Source organism: Ochotona curzoniae, unplaced genomic scaffold (genome assembly GCF_017591425.1).
Source record: "Ochotona curzoniae isolate NIBS_2020 unplaced genomic scaffold, NIBS_Ocur_1.0 scaffold_3890, whole genome shotgun sequence".
NCBI lineage: Eukaryota > Metazoa > Chordata > Mammalia > Lagomorpha > Ochotonidae > Ochotona > Ochotona curzoniae.
In genome coordinates, this window is record NW_024467115.1 from 14157978 (window position 1) to 14181214 (window position 23237).

At 46.8% G+C, this 23237-nt stretch overlaps 1 protein-coding gene and 3 non-coding genes across 4 annotated transcripts; all 4 read left to right on the forward strand.

The window, feature by feature from the left end:
* The first annotated feature begins 12036 nt into the window (after positions 1 to 12036).
* On the forward strand, positions 12037 to 13983 carry LOC121146122 (40S ribosomal protein S12). The gene is made up of 6 exons (XM_040965429.1): positions 12037 to 12094; positions 12182 to 12232; positions 12333 to 12449; positions 13164 to 13266; positions 13496 to 13597; positions 13899 to 13983. Exons 2-6 carry the CDS (start codon positions 12219 to 12221, stop codon positions 13959 to 13961), a joined length of 399 nt encoding a protein of 132 aa, XP_040821363.1. The 5' UTR covers positions 12037 to 12094; positions 12182 to 12218; the 3' UTR covers positions 13962 to 13983.
* On the forward strand, positions 12653 to 12724 carry LOC121146330. The gene has a single exon (XR_005882196.1). It is a non-coding gene; the product is annotated as a small nucleolar RNA SNORD101 (small nucleolar RNA).
* Positions 13360 to 13428, forward strand: LOC121146337. Its single transcript, XR_005882202.1, has one exon. It is a non-coding gene; the product is annotated as a small nucleolar RNA SNORD100 (small nucleolar RNA).
* On the forward strand, positions 13697 to 13827 carry LOC121146334. Its single transcript, XR_005882200.1, has one exon. It is a non-coding gene; the product is annotated as a small nucleolar RNA SNORA33 (small nucleolar RNA).
* Positions 13984 to 23237: the final 9254 nt, after the last annotated feature.

The following is a 23237-nucleotide window of genomic DNA, read 5'->3' on the forward strand; positions in this document are numbered from 1 at the left end:
CTTTTTGTTTGTTTTTAAGATGTGTTTATTTACATATTTATTTAAAATTTGAAGTTCAGATTTACAGAGAAAAGTAGAGACAGAGAGAAAGATCTTCCATCCAGTAATTTACCCCAAGTGCCGGAGCAGAGCTAATCAAAGTCAAGAGCTAGGTGTTACTTCCGGCTCTCCCGTGTGGATGCAGGGTCCCAGGGCTTAAAGACATCTGCTATTGTTTTCCAGGGAGCTGGAAGGGAAGTGGAGCAGTGGGGATATGAACCGTTGCCCATATGGGATCCCAGCACAGGCAAGGTGAGTACTGAAACCATTAGGCTACCTCATGGGATCCAAATCATGCTTTTATGTTTCAAATTATTGTTTGCAATAATTTTGGATCTTATCAAAGGTATTAGTGACACAGGGCATAATTTCTAGATCATTATTTGCTCCCAAAGACTGCTGAATTTAAAAAATTCACTGGAGAGACTTGCCTACATTCAGAACTCAACTTACAACACCTGCTGGCTGGGACGTGGGGAGAAAGGCACCCTCCTTCACTGCTGGTGAGAGTGTAGGCTAGTACAACCACTGTAGAAAGTGCCGTCGCCCAGCAGCGATTCTAAATAACGACAAGGCACACTCTTGAGGGTCTTGGAAAAGCCGGAACCGCAACCAGAGCCTTCACTGCCAAAAGAGGCTGCGTTTAAACCCTTTTCTCTGCTGCCTCTTTCCCCATTGGTCTTAGCTTTCCTCACTGCTTCTCCAGCCCTCTCTCCGCCACCCATCTTTGTGTACTTTATGCTGCATTTCTCCATTCTTGTCCCCTTACTTAGGTCTGGCTTTTCTAGCCCTATCTCCACCACCCTTCTTCCTGCCTGTCCTTCTCCTCATCCCTCTCCTCTGGCTCTGGCTCTTGTTCCTTTCCACGTCCATCTTACCCTGCCCTAGTCTTCTCTGTCATCATCCTTCCGTCTGTCCATCCGTCGTCTGTCATCTGTTGTAGTCGTCTGTCCCCCATCTGTCCGTCTCTCCTGCTCACTTTTACCGGCTACTTTTATATCGTTCTCCACCAATCACTTCTCCCCGTGGGTGACATGGTGCTATGTGATAGGCTAGTAGCAATGACATAATCGCAAAGAGGGCATTAGCCTATTCCTGTGACTTGCTGTTTACCTTCTGGTGAGACCAACTCGGCCTCCTGGACCTCAGTCAGCCACCATCTTGCAACAGCCCCTCCCAATCCCAAAGCGGCTTCAGCTCCCCGCTCCCGAGAGGAAATCAGTATGGAGAGTGCTTGGAATATTGCAAATGAACCTGCCATATGACCCAGCTATCCTACTCCTAGGAATATACTCAAAAATGAACTCTGCATGTGAGAAGGGATCTGTAATCCTATATTTACAGCAGCACAGTCTACAATAGCAAAGACATGGACCCAATCCAGATGTGCATCCAAGGAAGAGTGGTTAAAGAAACTGCGTACATCTATTCCATGGAATATTATTCAGCGATTAAGAATGAAATTATTGTACTTACAACCAAGTGGTCCCAACTAGAGACCATTATGCTCAGTGAAATGAATCAATCACAGAAAACAAATACCATATATTCTCTCTCATATAAGGAAGCCAACATGGAAAATGTAATTCCAACAGTCCAATCTACACTGGTTTTTTGATTATTTTTTTGCTTTTGGGGCTGTATCCCATGTTTTTTTATGGTTTTATTTCAGTTTGGTTGCTTCTGAATAATTTCTTTTGCTAGTTCAATTCATCACATGCTCAAGAATTATACAATGGCATCATTTTCCCCAAAACAAATAAGAAAAAAATTTAAAAAATAAAATATAAAATTCACTAGAAAGTCAAGCTGCCTCGATTCAATGTTTGTAATCTGTTTTCCCAGTGATGGGGCTATTATATCCATGCATTTTGCTTAGCCTAATGTGTTGTGCTTGGGGTCTCTTTCATGTGTAATTGATAGATGAACCACAGATTGAGTCAGAGGTTAAGCACAAATATGTGACTTGATGATTTGTGTATCCCCCTCCTACCAATGTCCAGCACTATGATTACTCTAAATTCTATCTTCTGGTTTTCAAGACAGCAGAACAGAGGAATTCTGTTAACTTCTCCACGTGATGTTGACTTGTTGCTGCTGTGATATTAGAATTCATTAAAAATAGAAAAAAAAAAAGAGAAAATATCCAGTGCCAACCCTTCTTTCTAGTGTTGGTTCCCTACTTTTCCCCACCGCAATGTCTACTTGTGGGCACTCTCCAGTGTAAACATTGAACATTGCAAGCATTTTTTTAAACCATCTTTGGTGGTACCTTCGTTATCTGCAAGAGAATGAAGAACTGCTTAGCAATGAACATTGGATGTATTTCATTAAACTAATCATCTGTGTTAGCCTTAGTGAGGGCAGTGAGTTTAAATGGCATTGCATTAAAATGTTTTTGCTGAGTTCCTATAGTCAGGAATCTTGCAATTAACCTATTCCTACCATCCTACAGATTGCTTCACCAACCCTTGTATTCTCTGAGCCATCCAACACATTTGTAATGAATTCGTTTTTCTTGTTTATGTTGGTCATGGGTTCTTCTGCTACACACACACACACAAAGAATTCACACAGCATGTAATGTAGAAAATACATTTCTACAGTGAACATGCTTACTTCCCCTGAAATTTACAAAATATCAACTGTCATTTACAAATAAAGAGATCACCTGTAAGACACAGGAGGGGAGCAGTTATCAATTATAGCTCAGCGCACTTGTCTCACTAAAGTCAAGTGAAATTAAAAAATATAATAAGGCAGACAAAACAGATGTGCAACTATCAGTTAAAATTGTTTCCAAATCATAGCACCAAAGACCCAGAACAAAAATATACTTAAGGACATTCTTTCAATTCCCTACTGAATTTCACAGCTGAAGCGGTACTGGAGGTATAGAAACTGGGAATATTTTAACCAAAACTATAGAGCCAGAGAGCCTCTATCAATCCTTCCATCACCAGTCGGCCCCTTACATTAATTGAGTTAGGAGACCTACCACTCTAGAATTTTGAAAATATCATTCCTTCTAAGGAAATGAATGGTATTAGCTTCACCTGAATGAGTTTGTAAAAAGAAGTTATCAAGCACATTTTAGAATATCAGAACCCATTTAAAAAATGTTTACACAGCTAGCACTGAGAGGCATCACTGTGGAGTCCCACATGCACAGCCTGATATTATACCCCAAGGTTAAGAAAATTGGTTTGGGACCTCAGGATTTGGCTGGAGGGAGCTCCTAGAAGCATGGCAGCTGCTGGGGGTACCTGAGCTAGGTCAGACTCAATACTTGGGGCCCTAGCCACAGCCACTGCTGCCAAGCAGTGAGCAAGTCCTGGGCTTGCCAGAGCCCGAGAGTTTCCTCCCTTCTTGGTAAATACATGTGAAGGAATCTTTCAAGAGCTCGGGTCAGTTCCTGGCTCATCCCACTGCCGCCATATTGGACTTGTAGGCAGCCAGAGCACCAACATTCACTAGCCCATACAAGGCCAAGATGCAGGTTCCACCCACTGACCACCTGGCAACAAGCTCTGTGGTCTTGGAGGTGTGGAATTACCGCATCGGGACATCCATGGGTAAGGCTGTTGTTCGTGTAGGTAAGGAATGAATCTTGAGGGACTCCCAACAACAGGGCCACTATACTTGCAGGTAAGTGAGGGGACTGAGTCCTGGTGGTTTGGAAAGGCGAAACCAGAAGGTCTGTATGGGTCTGACTGATACACCAGCCCACAATGGTGTCCTGAGTAGGGCTTGTTAACATGGAACATTGCTGACCACCACACGCCAATCCACATGGAAGCTAGAGCTGGGGACCTGTCTAGAGGGCTAGATCCCAGGACCAGACTGAAATGTTGAAACAGGGTTGTATTAGGCAGGGCTATGACACTAACCAGCAAACTGGAGAACTAGGTCTGGGGGTAGATTCTTTTTGTTCGTTTGTTTTACTGATTCTATTTAATTAAATTATATATACTTTTAATTTTTCTCAGGGGTAGATTCTGTGGGAGATATGTAGGCCCAATCCTGTGGAAATACAAGTCCCACTGGTTAGCTCAAAAATTGAGGTGGGAATGGGCTGAGCTAGGTGTGACCATGGAACCTGCCGTCACTTATGGGTACAGTAACCAAGAATAGTCTGGGCAGATCCAAGCTTCAGAACCTTCATGTGCACCCAAAATCAGGGTGTGGGGGTGGGTTGGGATGCAACATTCACCAGCTCATACAAGGCCCAGATGGAGTGGTAGGCCATGTCAGGCAAGGACCTAATACACACTGGCATGTATGGGATCTGGGTCTGGGAGTAAGTAGAGTGGGGGAGTGTGGAAAACTCCCCTATGGGGTCACAGCTCCCACTGGTGAGCATATGGTCCAGGTCTGGGAGTCAGGCAGAGTAAAGTAGCTCCAACTGTTGGCTAATGTGCAGGTTGGTTTTGGAAGGGGGCAGACAGGGCAGGGCCAAGCAAACCTGAGCTCACTGGCATGTGAAGAAGCAAGGCTGGAGCACAGGTCATGCCAGGGTAGGCTGCCACACCCACCAGATTGCATGAGCCAGGGATGGCAGCAGACTGAGAAGGACCAGGTTCCAGCACCTGCAAGTGAGAGTTAGGACCGGGGGCAGGCTGGATCAGGCCAGGCTATAGCAACTGCTATAACAGGCTAAGATCAATGCCTATGACAGGGGAGGGGCTATGCCAAATTGGGTCAGAGCAACCACTGAAATGTACAAGACCTATGGCTGGGACAGGCCTGGTTGGGGTGCTATGAGGACACCCTGACTGGGTTGTGGTTCCCACTGGTGAGTGCAGAGGCTGGAGTGGGAGCTGCATTCTGGTCTGGATAAGGTTGCAATGTCCCTCAGCACAAGTGTGAACTGTGTCTGGCATACGCCAGACTGGGCTAGACTCCAGCACCCACCAGTACTTATGAGAACCAGGGTAGGTGTAGGACAGGCTAGGCTAGGTCTTTGTCCCTGATGAGCCATGTGTGAGCTGTGTATGGGTGTGGACCAGGCTTGGCTGGGCTATAACACCAACACCCAACAATAAAAACCAGAATGGGTTGAAGGCCAGTGAAGAAAGACAAATGTTATTGCCAGGACAGGAGGTGGGCTAAGTAGGGCTGGCTCATGGACTGGCCAGTATGTGTGAGATCTGGCAGTGGGAGAGGTTCTGATGGAGGAGCTTGGGAAACTCCTCTGTCAGGACACAGTCCCTGCAGGTACGCACAAGAACCCGGATAGAGAGCAGCCCAGACCAGGCCAGAGAACAGTACTCAGTGGCATACATTTGGCGAAGGTCAGGGGCGAACCAGGCAGGGCCAGTTCACATCACCCGCTCATGAATCTGAGCACCAGAATGGAGTGTGGGTTGGGCTGGGTTCGGTTGCAACACATACCAGTTCACATGAGCACCGAACCTGAGTACCTTCTGGGCTGAACTAAGCAGTAGCCCCACCAGAGTGAGCTGGAATTGGGAATGGGCTGGGCCTGGTCAGGCTACACCACCCACTGGCAAATGCCGAGGTGAGGTGGTCCATGACAGACTGGGCCACAGCACTCAACCAGCACAGGTAAGACCCTGGGAGGGCATGGGAGTGAAACGGACAGTGGGGCTATGTGGGGCTCCCATGTTGGTCCAACACTCCCATCAGAGACTGTAAGCTGTGGTAATGGGGGTAGATCAGGCAGGGAAAGGCTACAACACTGGTTGGTCTCATGTGGGCTGGATAAGGAGAAAGCCAGGCTTAGCTGATAGTTCCTACTGGTGCATGCATGAGCCTGAGTGGGTGAGGGTTGGCTGATTTTGCTGCAGCATCAGCTGGCAGATGCTGGCACTGAGGGCTAATTCGGTAAAGTTAAACTGCACAACTTCCTGGAGACTGCAGGACCTGGGAAATGGAGTAGACCCATTAAGGTAACAGTGGGCACCTCCCTCTTGGGTTGCCACTCCATCTGGTAAGCATGAGAACCAGGACTGGGGCAGGTGTGGATAGACAGAGTGGTATCCACTGGTATGTGTGTAGGCTGGATAGTGGGGCTGGTTGGGTTGAAGTAGGTTTCAATGCCCATTGACTTGTATGAGATCTGAATGGGATGTGGGACAAACTAGACAAGTCTGCTGTACATACTGGCAAGCACGGGAACCAGTGCTGTAGCTCCCACTGGTTTGCATGAGGGCCCAGTGTGAGGTGGGCAGAATCGGCCTAGACTGCAACACCCATTGGTTTGTGTAGAAGACAGGGCAGGAGGTAGAACTGACGCAGCAATTGTAACCACCAGCATGTACATAAGCTGATTGGGGTGATGCCCTATGCCTTACACTAAACTGGCAAGTACACACAAGAATCAGGTCTGGAATCACCTCAGATGAAGTTTCTTTGGGGATTCCCCCAACCTGAATTGCTGTGCTCAGAACCCCGTCCATGAAGAGAAGTGCAGGTTCCATGGTCTGACCATGGAGCGCATGTATCAGAGCTGAGCCTCCTCAGAGGATCAGATGAAGCAGCAGATAGCATATCCAGATCCAATGGAGGATATGGAAGTACATTGGAGCCTCAGAGGACACCTGGTACCATGACCGAGGACAGAACAAATCAATCAACTACCCCAGCCAAGTGTTGGCAGTGAATATCTAGGCAAATGGAGACGCTAAGGTGGATGATGTTTATCAGTGGATTCTGGAGCAATTTGATCGTACTTGGAGTGGCGAGACTGGCAGTAATTTAGAATTGTTGAACCACTGAAAGCTCATGAGCAGAAATCTCAGAGCACATTGGGATCCCTGGAGTTGTGTGGCTGTCATCCATCTCGGTGCAGAGGCATTTGGGAGGCTGGGTGTGGCTTCTCTTCTTGTCTCCCCACCTCCTCCAGATACAGGAAGGAAAAAAAGAGAATGCAGAAATGCTGATCTTACCCACCTTCCTGTAGCCCTTGATCCTTATCACCCTAATCAAGTAACAACAAAAATAAATAGAAATGGGCCCAGCAGCGAGGCCTAGCGGCTAAAGTCCTCACCTGGAAGGTACCATGATCCCACTTGGGCAACGGTTCTAATCCCGGCAGCTCCACTTCCCATCCCTTTCCCTGCTTGTGGCCCGGGAAAGCAGTCGAGGATGGCCCAAAGCTTTGGGACCCTGCACCTATGTGGGATACCCAGAAGTTCCTAGCTCCTGGCTTCGGATCGGCATAGTACTGGCCGTTATGCTCATTTGGGGAGTGAATCATTGGATGGACGATCTTCCTCTCTCTCTCTCTCTCTCCTCCTCTCTGTATATCTGACTTTCCAATAAATAAATAAATCTTAAAAATAAATAGAAAGAATAATTTAAAAAAATAAAATAGGGACCGGCTTGGTGGTCTACCTGCTATCCTCGCCTTGAAAGCACTGGGATCCCATATGGGCACCAGTTCTAATTCCAGCTGCCCCTTTTTCCATCCAGCTCCCTGCCTGTGGCCTGGGACAGCAGTAGAGGATGGCTCAAAGCTTTGGGACCCTGTACTCACATGAGAGACCTGGAAGAGGCTCCTGGCTCCTGGCTTTAGATCGGCTCAGCTCTGATCACTGTAGCCACTCGAGGAGTGAATCATTGGATGAAAGATCGCCCTCTGTCTCTCCTTTTCTCTGTATATCTGCCTTTCCAACAAAAATTAATAAATCATTAAAAATAAATAAATAAAATACTAAAAAGCGAAAAAAGTTGATTTTAATTTAGGGTTTGTTGTATTGGCCAGTATTTTTTTGTTTCATCTCTAAAATGCTGTGTTACTGGTATATAACTTGTTCACTTAGAAACATTAAATATTAGACCTGGTATGGTGTCCTAGAGGCTAAAGTACTTGCCTTGAATGCGCTGGTATCCCATATGGGCGCCAGTTCTAATCCCAGCAGTTCTATTTCCCATCCAGCTCCCTGCTTGTGGCCTGGGAAAGCAGTCTAGGTTGGCCCAAAGCCTTGGGACCCTGCACCTGCGTGGAGACCTAGAGGAAGTTCCTGGCTCCTGGCTTTGGATTGGCAGAGAACCAGCTGTTGTGGTAACTTAGAGAGTGAATCATCAGACAGAAGATCTTCCTCTCTGTCTCTCCTCTTCTCTGTATATCTGAATTTGCAATAAAAAGTAAATAAATCTTTAAAAAAAGAGAAGTTAAGCATTATCTCTTATCTTTCATAGTGTGTTTAGTGCCTTGAGATGAGTAACAGCACCTGAACTCCCCTAGGGAGCATCTGTACAAGGGCAAGTAGGTAGATGAGGAAACTTTCCTTAGTATGACTCAGAAAAGCTTAGATGCGAGTTATACAACACCCCCATGGTATATGAGCTATTATCATAACTTTCAGAACAGACTTTACAATCAATCTCTTTCACATCTTTTCCCTCTCCCCATTGATGTGTTTTTCAATTAAAGGCTTCACCTATTACTTTATAAGCTACAGTTCTACCAATAATGTTTATTAGTCGGCTACACTCATCATTCATCTACTTCCATATTGTCTTTTCTTAAAAAGATTCATTTATTTTTATTGGAAAGGCAGATATGCAGAAAGGAGGAGAGACAGAGAGAAAAATCTTCCATCTGTTGTTTTATTCCCCAAGTGGCCACAATGGCCACAGCTGAGCCAACCCAAAGCCAGGAGCCTGGAGCTTCATCCGGGTTCCCCATGTGGGTGCAGGGTCCCAAGGCTACAGGCCATCCTCAACTGTTTCCCAGGCTTCAAGCAGGGAGCTGGAAGCGAAGCAGTGTGCCGGGATTAGAGCCGGCACCCATATGGGATTCTGGTGTGTTCAAGGTGAGGACTTTAGTCGCTAGGCCACTGTGCTGGGCCCCATATTGTCTTTATTATTTTCCCTCTTACAAGTTCTCTCGGTTGATTTTTCCATAGATATAACTGATTCCTATCTAAACCTTTCTTCAGCCATGGCTAATTTTTCTTCAATGTTTAAAATTACATGCTAAAATAAATGGTTGGATTTGCATGTTTCTGAGTTTGAATACAATAATACTTTGTAGTTTTTCCTCCTATTCTTAGCCTTCATCTCCACCTTTATGGTAATTTCTAACTTCAAAGATTGAGACTTTTAAAATATTAGTTTATTTTTACTGATATGAAAGGCAGAATGACGAGAAAGAGATTGTCCACCCACTGGTTCATTGCCCAGATGCCTGCACCACTCAGGTCTGGCCTGGGTGAGGGCAATCCCATGGGTCTGTCACGCAGGTGGCAGAGACGCAGTACATAACCCTGAGCACATGCATTACCTCTGAGCCCCAGGTACATGAGCTGGGGGAGCTGACTGGTAGAGTGGCCAAATGAGGGCTTTACAACTGCACTGCCAGAGGCTGGGACTTTTAAAACCTCAAATTCAAATGGTTCGTCTCCCACCTCCCTTTAAGATTCATGTATTGGAGAGACAGAGATAGACACAGAAAGACAGAGACCTTTCATCTGCTGATTGACTTCTCAAATGACTGCAATGGCTAAGGCTTAACCAGACCTAAACCACCAGCCTGGAATGCTACCTGGGTCTCTCATGGGGGCTACAGGGGCTCAAATATTTGGGGCATTTCCCACTGTTTTCCCCAGCATAATAGCAGGGAGCTGGATTGGATGTGGAGTAGTTGAGATGCCACATTGCAGAAAGCAGCTTGACTTACTGTGTCACAGCAGCAGCCCAAGAAGTGGTGTTCTTAGGTTGGTACTAAGCTGCCACTTTAAGATACCTGTGTCCCACATCGGAGCGCCTGTCTGCTGAACTACAAGATGACACATTTATGCTATCTAAATTTGTTATGTAAGGGATTCCATTTGTGGTACTTTATGTGATTGCCCTAGCAAATAATGATTTGTTAGCTCATCTTTTTTGATGATTTATTTATTGAAAAAGATGATTTACTAAAAGAGGAGATAATATAGAGCGGTTCTATCCAGTGATTCACTCCCCAAATGGCCACAACAGCAAGAGCTGAGCTAGCCCAAGGACTTGGGCCATCCTCCACTGCTTTCCCAGGCTACAAGCAGGGAGCTGGATGGGAAGTGGAGCAGCCGAGACATTAACCAGTGCCCGTATGGGATGTTAGTGCCTGTAGGCAGAGGATTAGTCAACGAAGTCATTGCATCAGCCCCCAGAAATCCAACTTATTATTTGCGCGTGTGACCAGAGATTACAAGCCGCCAGGTCGGCAATGCTGGGAACAACAGCACTAACGCTCTAATATAAAAGACACTCAGTCATTTTGTCCCAAATACATTATTTGGCCATTATAACACTTTCCTATTTGTGCTTCCCAAGTTGTCAGAAAAGCCTTAGTTTTTGGTTTTTTTTTTCCTTTTGGAGGGAAGAATTCTGATGTATTGAGCACATTAAGTTTAGATGAGAAAGGGGCTGAAACACTATTTGCCAGATTTTCTCCTCAGATATACAAGTATTTTAAGGTAACTCCCAGGAGAATGAAGAAGGCATCAATTCGCTGCCCTTCGTTCTTGGGTCACTTCAGAATACCCTCTCCTCTCCCGCTCTCGGGCACCTGTCTGGAGCCTCTTAGTTCTAATGGGACCTAAGGTCCAGCTACCTCACTCCCAGGCCTTGTGACTCTGTGCCTCCCTAAGAGCCTTAAGCATTCTAATCCTTGGGACAAATCCTAATCCCATCACACAATTCCAGAGGCAATAATACCTACTGTCCTCCGTTCCTGCTTTAAATAAAAGCTGACTAAACGCTCGCATGAGAGAAGCAGGCTGAACACCTTAAACATGAAATAGTGCTTCTGAAGAGATGCTTTTGCCAAAACCCCATTAGGAATATGTACCGAGGAGCTCGCCTTGGCATTCCTCATTCATGTTTCGGTCACAGAGCCCACAAGTCTGACAGCACCTGTTCACCACAGCCACAGAACAGTCAGTCATCGCTGATTGCTGGGATTATGTCAAAACGGAGAAAACAAGGCATGACTGCAAACAGGGGCTCTGGGCAGTAGGACAGTCTACCCCTCGACCACTGTGTTCCAGGAGCGGAGAGCTTTGGGGTTCCAGCCCTGGATGGAGGGAACAAGGAATATTTCTGTTCTGCAATGCAATGTCTGACAGTCACCCACGGAACCCCTATTTACGACCACACTGAAAGTTCAAGGCACAGTGATGTGTCCAAAGCGAAACACGCCTCTCACACTGCATTTATGTTTAACTAATTCCTTTTGGGAGAATCTTCCTCCCCATCTGCCTTCCAAACACCTAATTTTTAAATAAGTATATTAAATGAAACTTAGCTCCCGCTACCCATGATTTTATCTTTCTCCCTACTCCATTTTTTTTTAAAGAGCATTCGTTTTTATTAGAAAGGCAGATCTCCACAGAGAAGAGAAAAACTTTCCGTGCGCCGATTTACTGTTCCAAGGGGCCGATCCGAGGCCAGGGGCCTCTTCCAGGTTTCCCACGCGGGTGCAGGGTCCTAAGGCTTTGGGCTGTCCTCGACTGCTTTTCCAGCCCATAAGCAGGGAGCTGGATGGGAAGTGGAGCAGCCGGGACACGAACTAGCGACCTTAGGGAATGCTGACGCTACAGGAAGAGACGCACTTAAATAGCGGAACTGACCGGAGGTTACAGGGTTCACAGGGTGCCGCAGTCCGATCTGGGAAGCGCCCATCAACAGGGAGAATGTGCTGCTAATCTCATAAAAGCAAAAGAATGCAGGAGGACCACGCACACAACGAAGCGTTCATAGAACCTCAGAGCACATGCAAGCATCGGCGACAACGTGACGTAGGAAAGCGCGCCTCCCCATCCTGGAGGACGCAAATGTCCGTCCCCAAGCGCGCACGGTGGGGCCTCCGCAGGCCACGCCCCCTGAGGACGGGGCTGCCCCGCGCAGTGCCTGCCGCGCGTGGAGGACGGTCGGGACTCGGAACCAGCAGCACGCGCGGCCCGGCACTGTGAGAGCCGCCCATGTGGTGGGCGGGAGTGCGCGTGCGCACAGAGAGTCCCAGGAGCGGCTTAAATAGCGGCCCGCGGGCCTGTCGGCCTCTTTCCTGCCGCCGCCGCCGAGCAGCGCGGAGGCGAGGCCTGGGGTAAGTGCGCTGGGCGGCGTGGCCGGGCTGGCTGGCGGGGCCCGTCGAGCTTGCTGGGCCACTAACCGTGTCCGTGTGTTCTTGCAGTGCGTTCAAGATTCGGCTTCACTCGTAACCCACCGCCATGGCCGAGGAAGGGTGAGTGCAGGCGGGCGAGGCCGCGTGGGCGCGGGCTGCCCCTGTGCCCTTGGCTGGGGCGGCGCGGTAAAGTGATGCGGCCTGTGTTGTTTCTTGGCAGCATCGCTGCTGGAGGTGTAATGGACGTGAACACTGCTCTGCAAGAGGTGCTCAAGACCGCCCTCATCCACGACGGCCTCGCGCGTGGCATCCGTGAAGCCGCCAAAGCCTTAGACAAGTACGTGTGTCCGTCTCGGGACTGTGGGGTGTGGCCGCCGGAGCCAAAGCGCAGCCGAGGCAAGCAGGCGTGCAAGCTCCTGGGCTTGGCGCCGGAGCGCTGAATGGCAGCCGTCCTGCAGGAGACGGACGTGGGAAAAGGTATCCGCGCTCGGAGCCGAGCCCCGGGGGTGTGGAGCGGGGGCGAGCACGCGGGCCTGCCGGGTTGGGATGATGACTGGAAGTGTCGGATACCCCTTCACTCCTGCATGAGTGACACCCTGCAGTCTGACGAACCCGCAGGCCAGGTGGGGAGCGCGGGCGAGCCTGGCGCCGGGGGGTGTGGTGCCGAGCTGGCCCCGCTGTGTTCTCCCTGCTCTCGGGAATGTCAGTACTAACGTGGAATTCGCGGAGTTTGGATGGTCAGGAGCCTGAGGGTTGGTCACAACCTGTGTAAAAAGTTAACAGATAATGCACGTAAGACGCCATGCAGCAAAAGGTGTGCTTGCTTGATATGTGCTGACCATTTGAGCCCAGAGCGGACAGTACCAACACTGTCCTGCTTCTGGACCTGCGTGCAAAGATGGTATTTAAGGGGCAAGAATTACTGAAGACTGTTTCTATCTCTGTGCTCAATGTGTTTCGAGTACAAGCAGTTTCATGTGCATTTACGTTGGGTCAGGGATCTGTTCTGGTGTCTGGTAGACCTAAGTTTGTGCTGCTTTTCCTTCTGCAGGCGCCAAGCCCACCTCTGTGTGCTAGCATCTAACTGTGATGAGCCCATGTATGTCAAGTTGGTAGAGGCCCTGTGTGCCGAACACCAGATCAACCTCATTAAGGTGAGTTGCCCAACTGGATTGTCTTAAAGTGCCTCTTTGTGCAGGTGCCAATGTTACAGGGGCCTGATGGAGGCTGTGCAAGTGCTAATAGATGCTGTGCGTGATGACAACTGGCTCCCTCTACTGAGCTGCCTTGAGGAAACTGCCTGTTCTGACCACAGTGGCCCCTTGCGTTTAGTTTGTTGTTGCTAGTGCTGATGTCTGCTAATAGTGATTTTCTTTTCTATAGGTTGATGACAACAAGAAACTTGGGGAATGGGTAGGCCTCTGTAAAATTGACCGAGAGGGGAAACCCCGTAAAGTGGTTGGCTGCAGTTGCGTAGTCGTTAAGGTGAGTTGGTGTTTATGGTTGGTAGAGGTTCTGCGAATTAGCCTATAATGTAATCGTGTTGAGATGGAGGTCTGTGAAATCCTGTCCGAAGTAACTCGGAAGCCAGCCCTTGAGTCTGCAGACCTGAATGTGTTTGTGCAGAAATCCTAGAAGAAGCTGGCAATAGTAACGCCATGTTACGAGCCTTAATGACATTAGTGTCATTAAGGTCCCTGAAAATGGTTACACGTAATCAAGACTGCGAAACAGAATCTTAGTAGTATGGTGTGTGGAAGTTAAGAAGTTGTTCTTTCTTTTCAAGGACTATGGCAAAGAATCTCAAGCCAAAGATGTCATTGAAGAATACTTCAAATGCAAGAAATGAATAAATAAACGTTTGGCTCATAGTTGCTCCTGTCTGGTGTTTTTATGAAGTGAATATTGCTGGTACAGAACTGTAAATGTACTGCAGGCATGCAGTGTGGCAGCTTCAGTTTTCTTTGTGCCTTGATGGTCATTGAAATGGGCAGCCAGGGTGGGTAGCTTGGGATGTTTATCAGAGTAGGTGAATTTATCTTGATTGGGTTTAGGGAAGGGGGTGGTAATGGAAGTTGGTTTGTATGGAGGTAGTTCAGTAGCCAAGTAGCAATGTCTGGCACTGAGCTAATTGAACCTTGGAGGTTTTTTGTTCTTTTATCTGCACCATGGGCCTGGGTCTATTTGCCATAAACTGGGAGCTGGTTGTGACTAACAGTTGAGCCATGAACTGCCACACTGCTGCTGGTGCCATAAGTTAATGCTTGGCCTGATATGCCATAGTGCTGACTACAGTACCAAGTTGCAGGTTTCGCATTTTGCATGGTCATTGATCTTTAGATGACTTCCTTTTTGAAGTCCATGATTTTTTTTTGGCTAATTTTTTTTTTAATTTGAGGCAGTATTGCTTCATTTCCGCAGTAGGCCAAACCTTAGGCGTTTGGGACCCTGGTTTTCCCATGTACAGGTAACTTGGACAGTTAATGGGAGCAGGCATGGTCAATTCCCAGCACAGTCACTGAGGATGGAGTGCTGGCTAGACTAGTTGGACCATGCACCTGCCAGATCACATGAGGGCTGGGCGTGGGCCATCTCGGGCTACAATGCTTCTGCTGGCCTTATTGTCTGCTGATTAGCAGCTGTCTCCTGGGCAGGGGACCTCCAGGGGTCTCCGGCTGGGTCACTTCAATTGGTGTGAGAGGGGTTGGGCCAATCCAGGCAGGGCTGGACTAGACAGCACCACCACCATCTGAGTCATAGCAGGTTGGTAGCAGGCCCCTAGGGGAACTCGATATTCCTCTGCTGGGCTGAGGGGCAGGCCAGACTGGACAAGGTAGGGAAACTAGAATGCATGTGAGTCTGGTCAGGGAGCAGGTTGGGCTGAACAAAATCAACATCGGTAGGTGGGTATGAGCTATGTGGGTTTAGGCCTTTGCAGAGGCTGACATGCAGAGAGTGGGGGACAAGGTGGTTTGTTGGGTCACCCAGACTAGGGCACAGAAGCTCCAGGCATGCAGGGAGCAGCTCCCTCCCCTTTGGACACAGGAACTGAAAACTGTCTTGCCCACTTTACACCTGACTGTTACCACCCTCTTCAGAGGCTCCAGTGTGCATCCCTTTCAGCTTTGTAAGAAATAATCCAGTTAAATGGGGATTAAGTCCATGGGGGTGAGGTGGGGTGGATTTTCTAAGCTAGAGTTGAGGAAGAAGGGAGCACACATCCACCAGTTCACTTCCTAGATGGGCTTGATGACAGTACTGAGAATGCCTTTTCTGATTCCTGGGAGTTAGTCCAGGTATCGCACCTGAGTGTCCAGGACCCAAAATGCACCATCTTTATTGCTTTTCCCGGGCCAGTAGCAGGGAGCTGGATTGGAACAGCTGGGACTTGACCAGTGTCCATATAGGACATGAGCACTGTACACATCAGATCAGCACCAGCTAACCCCTTTTTGACGACTGCAAAGTGTGAACATGGATTCACAGCTTGAAAATAACCTCATAACATTTTTAAGGTTATTCATTGGTGGGCCAAGCATTGGCCTGTGGCACCAGCATGCCATGGGGCCACCAGTTAGGTTCTTGGTTCACAACCTGGAAAAGCCATGACATGGAAAAGCTTCACATGGTACATCCACCCTAGGTAAGCCAGGCATGTCCCCCAGCTTGAGCTTCAACATGTAGTAGGGGTGGGTGGTGCCATTTAGCCCAGCCCAGGAATCCCATGTGAACAGGTGCCTTGGCCTGACCCAGAATCTCTGGTTTTTTTCCCTCTAAATCACTCCAATTTTGTTCGCATCTGCCTAAGAGTACAGTGGTCCTTTTTTTTTTTTTTTTTTTAAAAAAAAACTAAAGAATAAGCCACCGTTCTGGTATACTGGTGTAGTTAATACAAATTTGGCATTAACCAGGTCCAGAATGTCCATCTGCTGTTGCCTGCTTTGTCCCTAGCAGTGTGATACTTAGCTAGGTACAAGGCAACCTAGGTAGTTTCCCACAGCTGGGGTATGCAGAAGTCTTACAAACCTAGCAAAATGTGGAAACAGTCTTAGGGCATTCTTAAAATGAGACACTGGACACAAAATGTGTTGAGGGGTTTTCTGGTCAGTTATTTCCATAAAACTGCACATGCCAGAACATTGCTTCCTGCGGTAATTTCAGGGGCTGGGGTTCCTGTCCTCCCCTAAGGAATCTGTGGGGTGGGTACAGACCCACTCACCACTGGCAGCAGGTGGTTAGAGTAGGAGGGGGGAAGAGTGGTTGAGGCTGAAATTGAACACTAAAAGGGGAACCAGGTAGGTTCCAGTATGTTTGAGGAACATAAGGATTGGTTCAGACAAGAAAGCATAAGCGAAAGTCCTATAAAAAACATGACTTGTGTTTCAATGATGAAATCTCCAATGAGGTGTTTCAGTCAGCTTGGCAATGCCTAGAAACCAGGAATCTAAGGACTCCTTATCTATACTGAGAGGGGCAGTTTTCTAAGATCTTACCTCGCATGAAATATTCTTTGAGATATTTTTTCTTTTGCCCCATGTTCAGCAGCTATCTTCACCACTAAGTTCATAATTTGGTTTTTATAGTCCCTTGGCTTTGGAAAGGAAAGTAGCAAAGATAAGAGCTCTAGGCATATTTTCTGTTTATTTGAAAGGCAGGGAGACACACGGATTGTCATTTTCTCAACAACTATATAAACTCAGGTGCTTGAAACTCAGGAACACTCCCACGTGCTGACAAGTATGTGGTCCTTTGGCCATCACCTGCTCCTCCTGGGCTGCACATCAGCTGGAAGCAGCGCAGCCACTGCGATGAGGCTGACATGGAAGGTGGATGATCCAGGCAGCTGTTGAGCCACTTCTCCAAACTTCCACCCTGAAAAAGTGGTTTTATAATATTTTTCAGTTTCAAGTTTATGTTATGTTGTAAAACGTATACAATTTATATTTTGTGAATCAAGCAAGCTCAGTAAAATTGCACTCATGTGAAAACAATGGCTTAAAGACTGAAGATGTGCAGGTGTGGCTGCTACTGGTGCCAGGGCCACTGGGGTGCTGGGCAGGTGGGCTGTACTTCCAGAGCTGCCACAGGGTAGGATGCATCTCACTGGCCACATCTGGCACTTTGCAGAGGCCTCAGTTTCCCCATCTGCATTAACTTGTGTACCGTGCTGTATTCTGACTGTACAGATTGTGCCATGGAAACCTGGGGCTGAGCGTTGCTCTGTTTCTGTCTCAGTGGTCCTGCTTTGCATGGGTGGGGCCTGAGGTTGTATTCTGAGCCTGGGTCAGTGAGTTAAATGCACTCAGGTGACCGGAAACCAATCGTGGTGGTTCTGCCTGGCTGTGTGGTATTGGGAGGCTAAGCCAGCCACCGCAGTCCTCACTTCTGGTGATTGAGAAGTAAATGAAATGCTGTAAGGGATGGGGAGAATGGTGGGGGCGGGTGGGGGAGGACCTCAAGCAGAGCTGTTATAATAGCAAAGGGCTGTAAGCCGGCAGTGCTGTTCATGGAAAGCAGGAAGGTAAGAACTGAGGCAGGTTCCTCCTCAGAACTCTTCAACTCGAGATTTCCAAAGGACATTATTGAGCCTCAGTTTACTACCTTTGCTTGGATTTGAGCTTTGCAAATGGATTGAATTAATTAGCCTTGCAGTTCAATTAGTCACGTTTTAAAACTGAGGCAGGTGCAGGTTAAGCACAATTCGGGTTCCCTAGATTGGTTATCAGAGTGCCGGGTCGTGTCCCGCTCCTCAGCTTCTGATCCAGCTTTTTGCTAGCCTATCCTGAAAGGCAGTAGCTGGTGACTCAGGGACTCAGCTAGGTGGGCTGCTGACACTCACCTGGGAGACCCCAGGTGGTTCCTGTCTCCCACCTTCTGTGTGACACCGTTCTGGCTCTTGCAGGACTTCAGTGAGTGAGCCAGCAGATGGAAGACCTCTCCTGCTGCTCCTCCTGCTCTCTTTCAAGTAGATGAAAATGGCAAAGATGTGATTCTTCAAAAACAATATTAAAAGATGGTAGAACTTTAAAATTTTCATGTCACTTTCTATTTGGTAATTAGTAGTTTAGTGCAGTTTTCAAACTCAAGAATTGTCTTTCTGAAAAGTTGTGTTGATTTGAAAGGCAGTGACAGTGAGTGAGATCTTCCATCCAGCGTGCGCACTGCAAATGCCTGTAGCAGTCGGTAACCAGGCATGCCACCAGGTTCTCCTACGTGGTAGAAAGGTCCCAGGTACTTGAGCCATCTTCAGCTATTCCCTAGACACATCACCAGGAGGCTGGATTGGAATCAGAGATGGGGCTGGATTCTAGGTACTTTAGCATGGGTATGAGCATTCCAAGTGGGAGCACAATGCCCACCTCACAACGATTATCTTAGTGTTTGTAACATGAATTAGGATTCAATAGACCACTTCAAAGATTACTCATTTTGTTCAATTGCAGTGTATGTATGTGTATATATATAATTAATTAAATTATAAAAAACAACTGATTTCAGTGGGTACTTACAGAAAACCATAGTGATGAGTAATTTGGCTTTCCTGTCACTCTATGCATATTCTTCCTCTCTTCCCTCTCCTCCTCTTCCTTCCTCTCCTTTCCTTTCCCTTACTCTCTCCTCTCTTCCCCTCTTTATTTAAAAGGTGGAACTCCAGAAAGGAGGCAGAGAGAGAGAGAGAGTGCACTTCCATCTGTTGATTCACTCCTTAAGTTGTCACAATGGCTGTTCTGAGCTGGTCTGAAGCCAGGAGCTAGGAGCTTTTTCCCTGTCTCCCACATGGGTGCAGGGACCCAAGGACTTGAGCCATCCTATGCTGTTTTCCCAGGGATTCAGGTTGGAATTTGGAGCATCTGTGACTTGAAGTGGCACTTACATGGCATGCTGGCTCTACAGGTGAAAAATTAGCCACACCATGGCACTGACCCTTCATTCAGTGTTTTCAGAGCTTTTGTCCTCTTCATCAGCAGACAATTTTCAGAGGAAAAAGTTCAAATGGCTAACAGACATATGAAATATACTCAGGCTCCCCAGCTATTAGCAAAATTCATATGAAAACCACATTAAGTTTCTACATTCTAACCTCAGTGAGAATGACCTACATACTGAAATCAGCAAACAACTGGCGAGGATGTGAGGGAAATGGTACCTACTCCAGTGTTGGTGGGGTTGTAAACTAGTGGAACGACTGTGGATCTCAGAATGGAGAGTGCTCAGATAACTGAGAATTGACCTACATAAGAACCCGGCCATCCCAGTCCTAGGAGTATAGCCAAAGGAAATGAAATCTGCATCAAAAGAGTATCCTGCAGCCCTGTATTTGTAGTAGCACAATTCACAGTAGCAAAGACAGAAATAGATGCCTGCCAACAGATAAATGGACAAAGAAACTGTGATTCTGGAATACTACTTAGCCATAAAAAAGACACAAAATCCTACCATTTGCAACAAAAGGATCCCAACTGGAGACCATCATACTTAGTGAAATAAGTCAGGCCAAAAAGGACAAATACCATATGTTCTCTCTGATATCGATATCAAACAACCTTCAGGCAAGATACAAAACAAAACATAGATACTCAAGTATATACATATACTCTCACAGATGAACAGTGTAATGGAGGCTAGCACACTGGGAAGCAAAATTGCATTACAGTAAGCATCTCTTCTGCATAAAAATAGGACTCTCGTTTTGAAACATGTAACTATACCATTACAGCATGATACCAGACTTTCTGCTTATATCTCTACCTATCATAATGATACATTTGAATCAGACAACACATCCTGTGATGTTCCTTGTGGCCAGTTTTTGAGCCATGGTACAGTTAGGGAATCCCCCATGATATGTTGTTTGAGACAACCTCAGACCTGACTCTTGAATACACCAGCCAGTGCAGGGTCAGGTTTGATCGGCCACCTGCACCAGCCAATGGAGATACCAGTGGATGCAGCCGCCTGATCAGTTCTACCCTCAGTCCTTTCTCATGCGAACTGATGGGTGCTGCAGTCCAGCCAGCGCAGCCTAGCACACCTGTGGGTGCTATGGCTCTGCCTGGCATGGTCTGCTCTCATCTGGCCTTTGCCTGTGCCAGTGGATGCTGTAGCTTGGCCCAGTCCTACCTGCTTCCAGACCTAATTCATAAGTGTCAGGTGAGTTCCACAGTCCAGCCTGGCTTGACCTGTCACCACCCCAGCTCTCTGTACAAACTGGCAGATGCTGCAGTCCCACAGAGGTAAACTCACTGGTCCTCTATAGAAGGTGCTCCCAGACCTGGTTCTCTTGCATTCTGGTGGGTGCTGTGATCTAGCCTGAGGTGCCTCCCACCTTGCTCCAGCACTTACTGGTGGTTACTGTGACCTAGCCCAGATGAACCAATCTGAAGCCAGGAGCCAGGAATCTCTTCTAGATCTCCCAGGGGGGTGTAGGGTCCTAAAGCTTTGGGCCATCCTCCTTAACTGCTTTCCCAGCAGGAGCTGGATGGGAATTGAGGCAACTAGGACTGAGCCAAGTTAGCACTTGCAGGTGGATGATGAGTCAGTTGAGCCATTGCACCAGCCCCAAAATTTGGCATTAACCAGGCTCAGGAAGCTTACGCACAAGGCAATCTAGGCAGTTGCCTATAGTTGGGAACTTGGTGAACACTTTAACTTTGTTTGCAGAGTCCATACTTTCTAGCTGGTGAGATCAGGGGTGTGTGGCATTTTGTCATGTGCTTTGGTAGATTGTGAAATAAGATCACTGCAGTATTTCCTATACAAGCACGATCTTGAAACTGCAACATACTCCTGTAAGAAATGGTTTGGTTTGTGATAATGGGCTTCCTATTTTTTTTTTTCTAGGCTCTTTTCTTCCACTATGTTGAGGATATGATCGGGGCTACCTGACAAACAGAAGTTTTTGGAGAAACCCTGCTTTGGGAAATGAATATAGTAGCTCCCAGGAACCCCGATTACTGTTCTGTCCAGAACAGTGTGGGATGTGGTAGGTGCCAAAGGAATCTTTTAAAATTTTTATTTTATTTTTTATTGGAAAGGCAGATGTACGGAGAGGAGATATGTAGAAAAAGATATCCATCCACTGGTTTACTCCCCAAGTGGCTACAACAGCCAGTGTGGAACTGATCTGAAGCCAGGAGCTAGTAGCTTCTTTCTGGTCTCCCACATGGGTGCAGGATCCCAATGCTTTGAGCCATCCTCAACTGCTTTCCCAGGCCACAGGCAGGGAACTTAAAGGGAAGTGGAGTAGCTGAGATTAGAACCAGTGCCTGTGTGGGCTCCTGGTGTGTACAAGGCAAGGACTTTAGCTGCTAGGTTGCAGCACTGGGCCCCCAAAACATTTTTTATTGGATGAATGGGTTTGACCCGTTTTTGTGGTCACTTGTAGCTTTTCTCCTCAGGCTTACATGCCTCTGGCTTCTTGGACCCTTGTGTTTCTCATATTCCTTCCTCTCTGGCAGCCATAATGCATGCCTCACTTAGGGCCACTTCAAACTAATATGGTGCCATATTGTCTCAGTTTCTCTTTTTTCCAAGGTCATTGGCAGGAGCAGAGGGGAGAAACGTATCCTATCACAACATGGGGTCCATGGCTGTGAGTCACAGTCTTAAAAAAAATCCTTTAAAAGTGGGAACAATAAAAAGCATGTGAATTCAGGGAAACTATTTTTACACTGCAATAATTTCTTTTTGATGTCTATTTATGGAGACATATGCTATGAGCACAGTGTTGTACAAGTGATGTGAATTAAATATTAAACAAATGTAGTATTTGTCTTTTTATTTTCCTTCTGTCAACTCAGCTGCCCCTCACTAAAATTTACAAATGGGATATAAAAATCTTGTGTGTACCTGGTTGGCTTGTTAGAGGAATTCTGAGTAAAAAGCCTGTGATATTTCAGAGGGCTGCCATCAGGTTAAAAGAAGCAAAATGCACATAAAAATAAATAAGTATGAGATCCATGTGGGGAAAATAAAATATTAACATACAGAATGCTAAAAAATTTAAATCCCCATCTTCTTTAGATTTGATGCTGGCTAAACTCAGTAAAATTAGGGTCAGCAAGTGTTTAGCCAAATGGGTACAAGTTGTGTCTTACTGGGGGGTATTCCTCCACACTAGGGCCATAAATGGATCTGATTCTGTTGTTATTTCTGGGGAGAATACACATAAAATTTTTAAGCAGAAATTAAAACCTGTTTACCTCCCTTCCCGACAGGACCTTTTAGAAGAAAATCATCAAGTTCAAAATAGCTCCCAAAGTTTTGCCTGGTTTTTATTCTTAAAGAAAATGATTAAAATCAGAACATAGTATGAATGGTAATTAATCAGCATAAGGGCAGAATGCAGAGCTCTGTGTGAAGAGGAATGATGCATGTTACATCTTTTAGATTTTTAGATAGCATAATGAAAACGTTGAGGTACTAGTTCTTTGTTGTTGCCTCTGTGGCCTTAGGAAGTGAGTATCATTTGAAGCACTTGGGATTATGCTATTCCCCTCTGGAGGTGCAGATAGTAGAATGTAGGGCAGATGCAAGTGTAACCTTTGTTGGGTTACAGTGAGAACAAGTGAGAAATGAACTGGTCCTCAAAGAGACTTCTGTTTTGTGATCAAACTACTTAGGTCTTCCTCCTGCTAGTACTGGGCAGCAACAGGCATGTGGGATGAACCAGAGACTGTCTGACAGTGAGTGAGTGAGGCACCTGCTCCTGGGATGGCAGATGTAAAGCATCTACTCAGTGTTTACAGCAGTGAGTGAAGGTAAGGCTTTAAAATCAAGCAGTGTTTGTTTCTGTGAGATAAAAAGAGAAAAGAGAATGAGAAGGGAGGGCTGGGGGAAAGAAAGCCAGAGAGAGAGAGAGATGTTCAGTTCTTTTTAACCTCTGATTGTGTTCTGAAGTTTATAAGTATGAATAAAAATGACAGCGTTCATTTTTACTTTTGTAAAGTCAGTTGCTTGGTGTCATAGATGATTAGTTGAAAATAACTATAAATACATGGAGTGTTATCTGACTGATTCTATGGTTGTGTTGCATAGCGCACAACCATGTGCGCTATGGTTTTTCCTTTCTGGGGATCACAGTTTCATTAAAATGGTATTTTATTGATATGAGCCTGACAGTTTT

What these genes read in the sequence shown, in the direction of transcription:
- LOC121146122 (XM_040965429.1), top strand. An exon ending in GCCGCCAAAGCCTTAGACAA is followed by an intron (nt 12,450 to 13,163) that starts GTACGTGTGTCC and finishes TTCCTTCTGCAG; the next exon opens with GCGCCAAGCCCACCTCTGTG. An exon ending in GCAGTTGCGTAGTCGTTAAG is followed by an intron (nt 13,598 to 13,898) that starts GTGAGTTGGTGT and finishes TTTCTTTTCAAG; the next exon opens with GACTATGGCAAAGAATCTCA.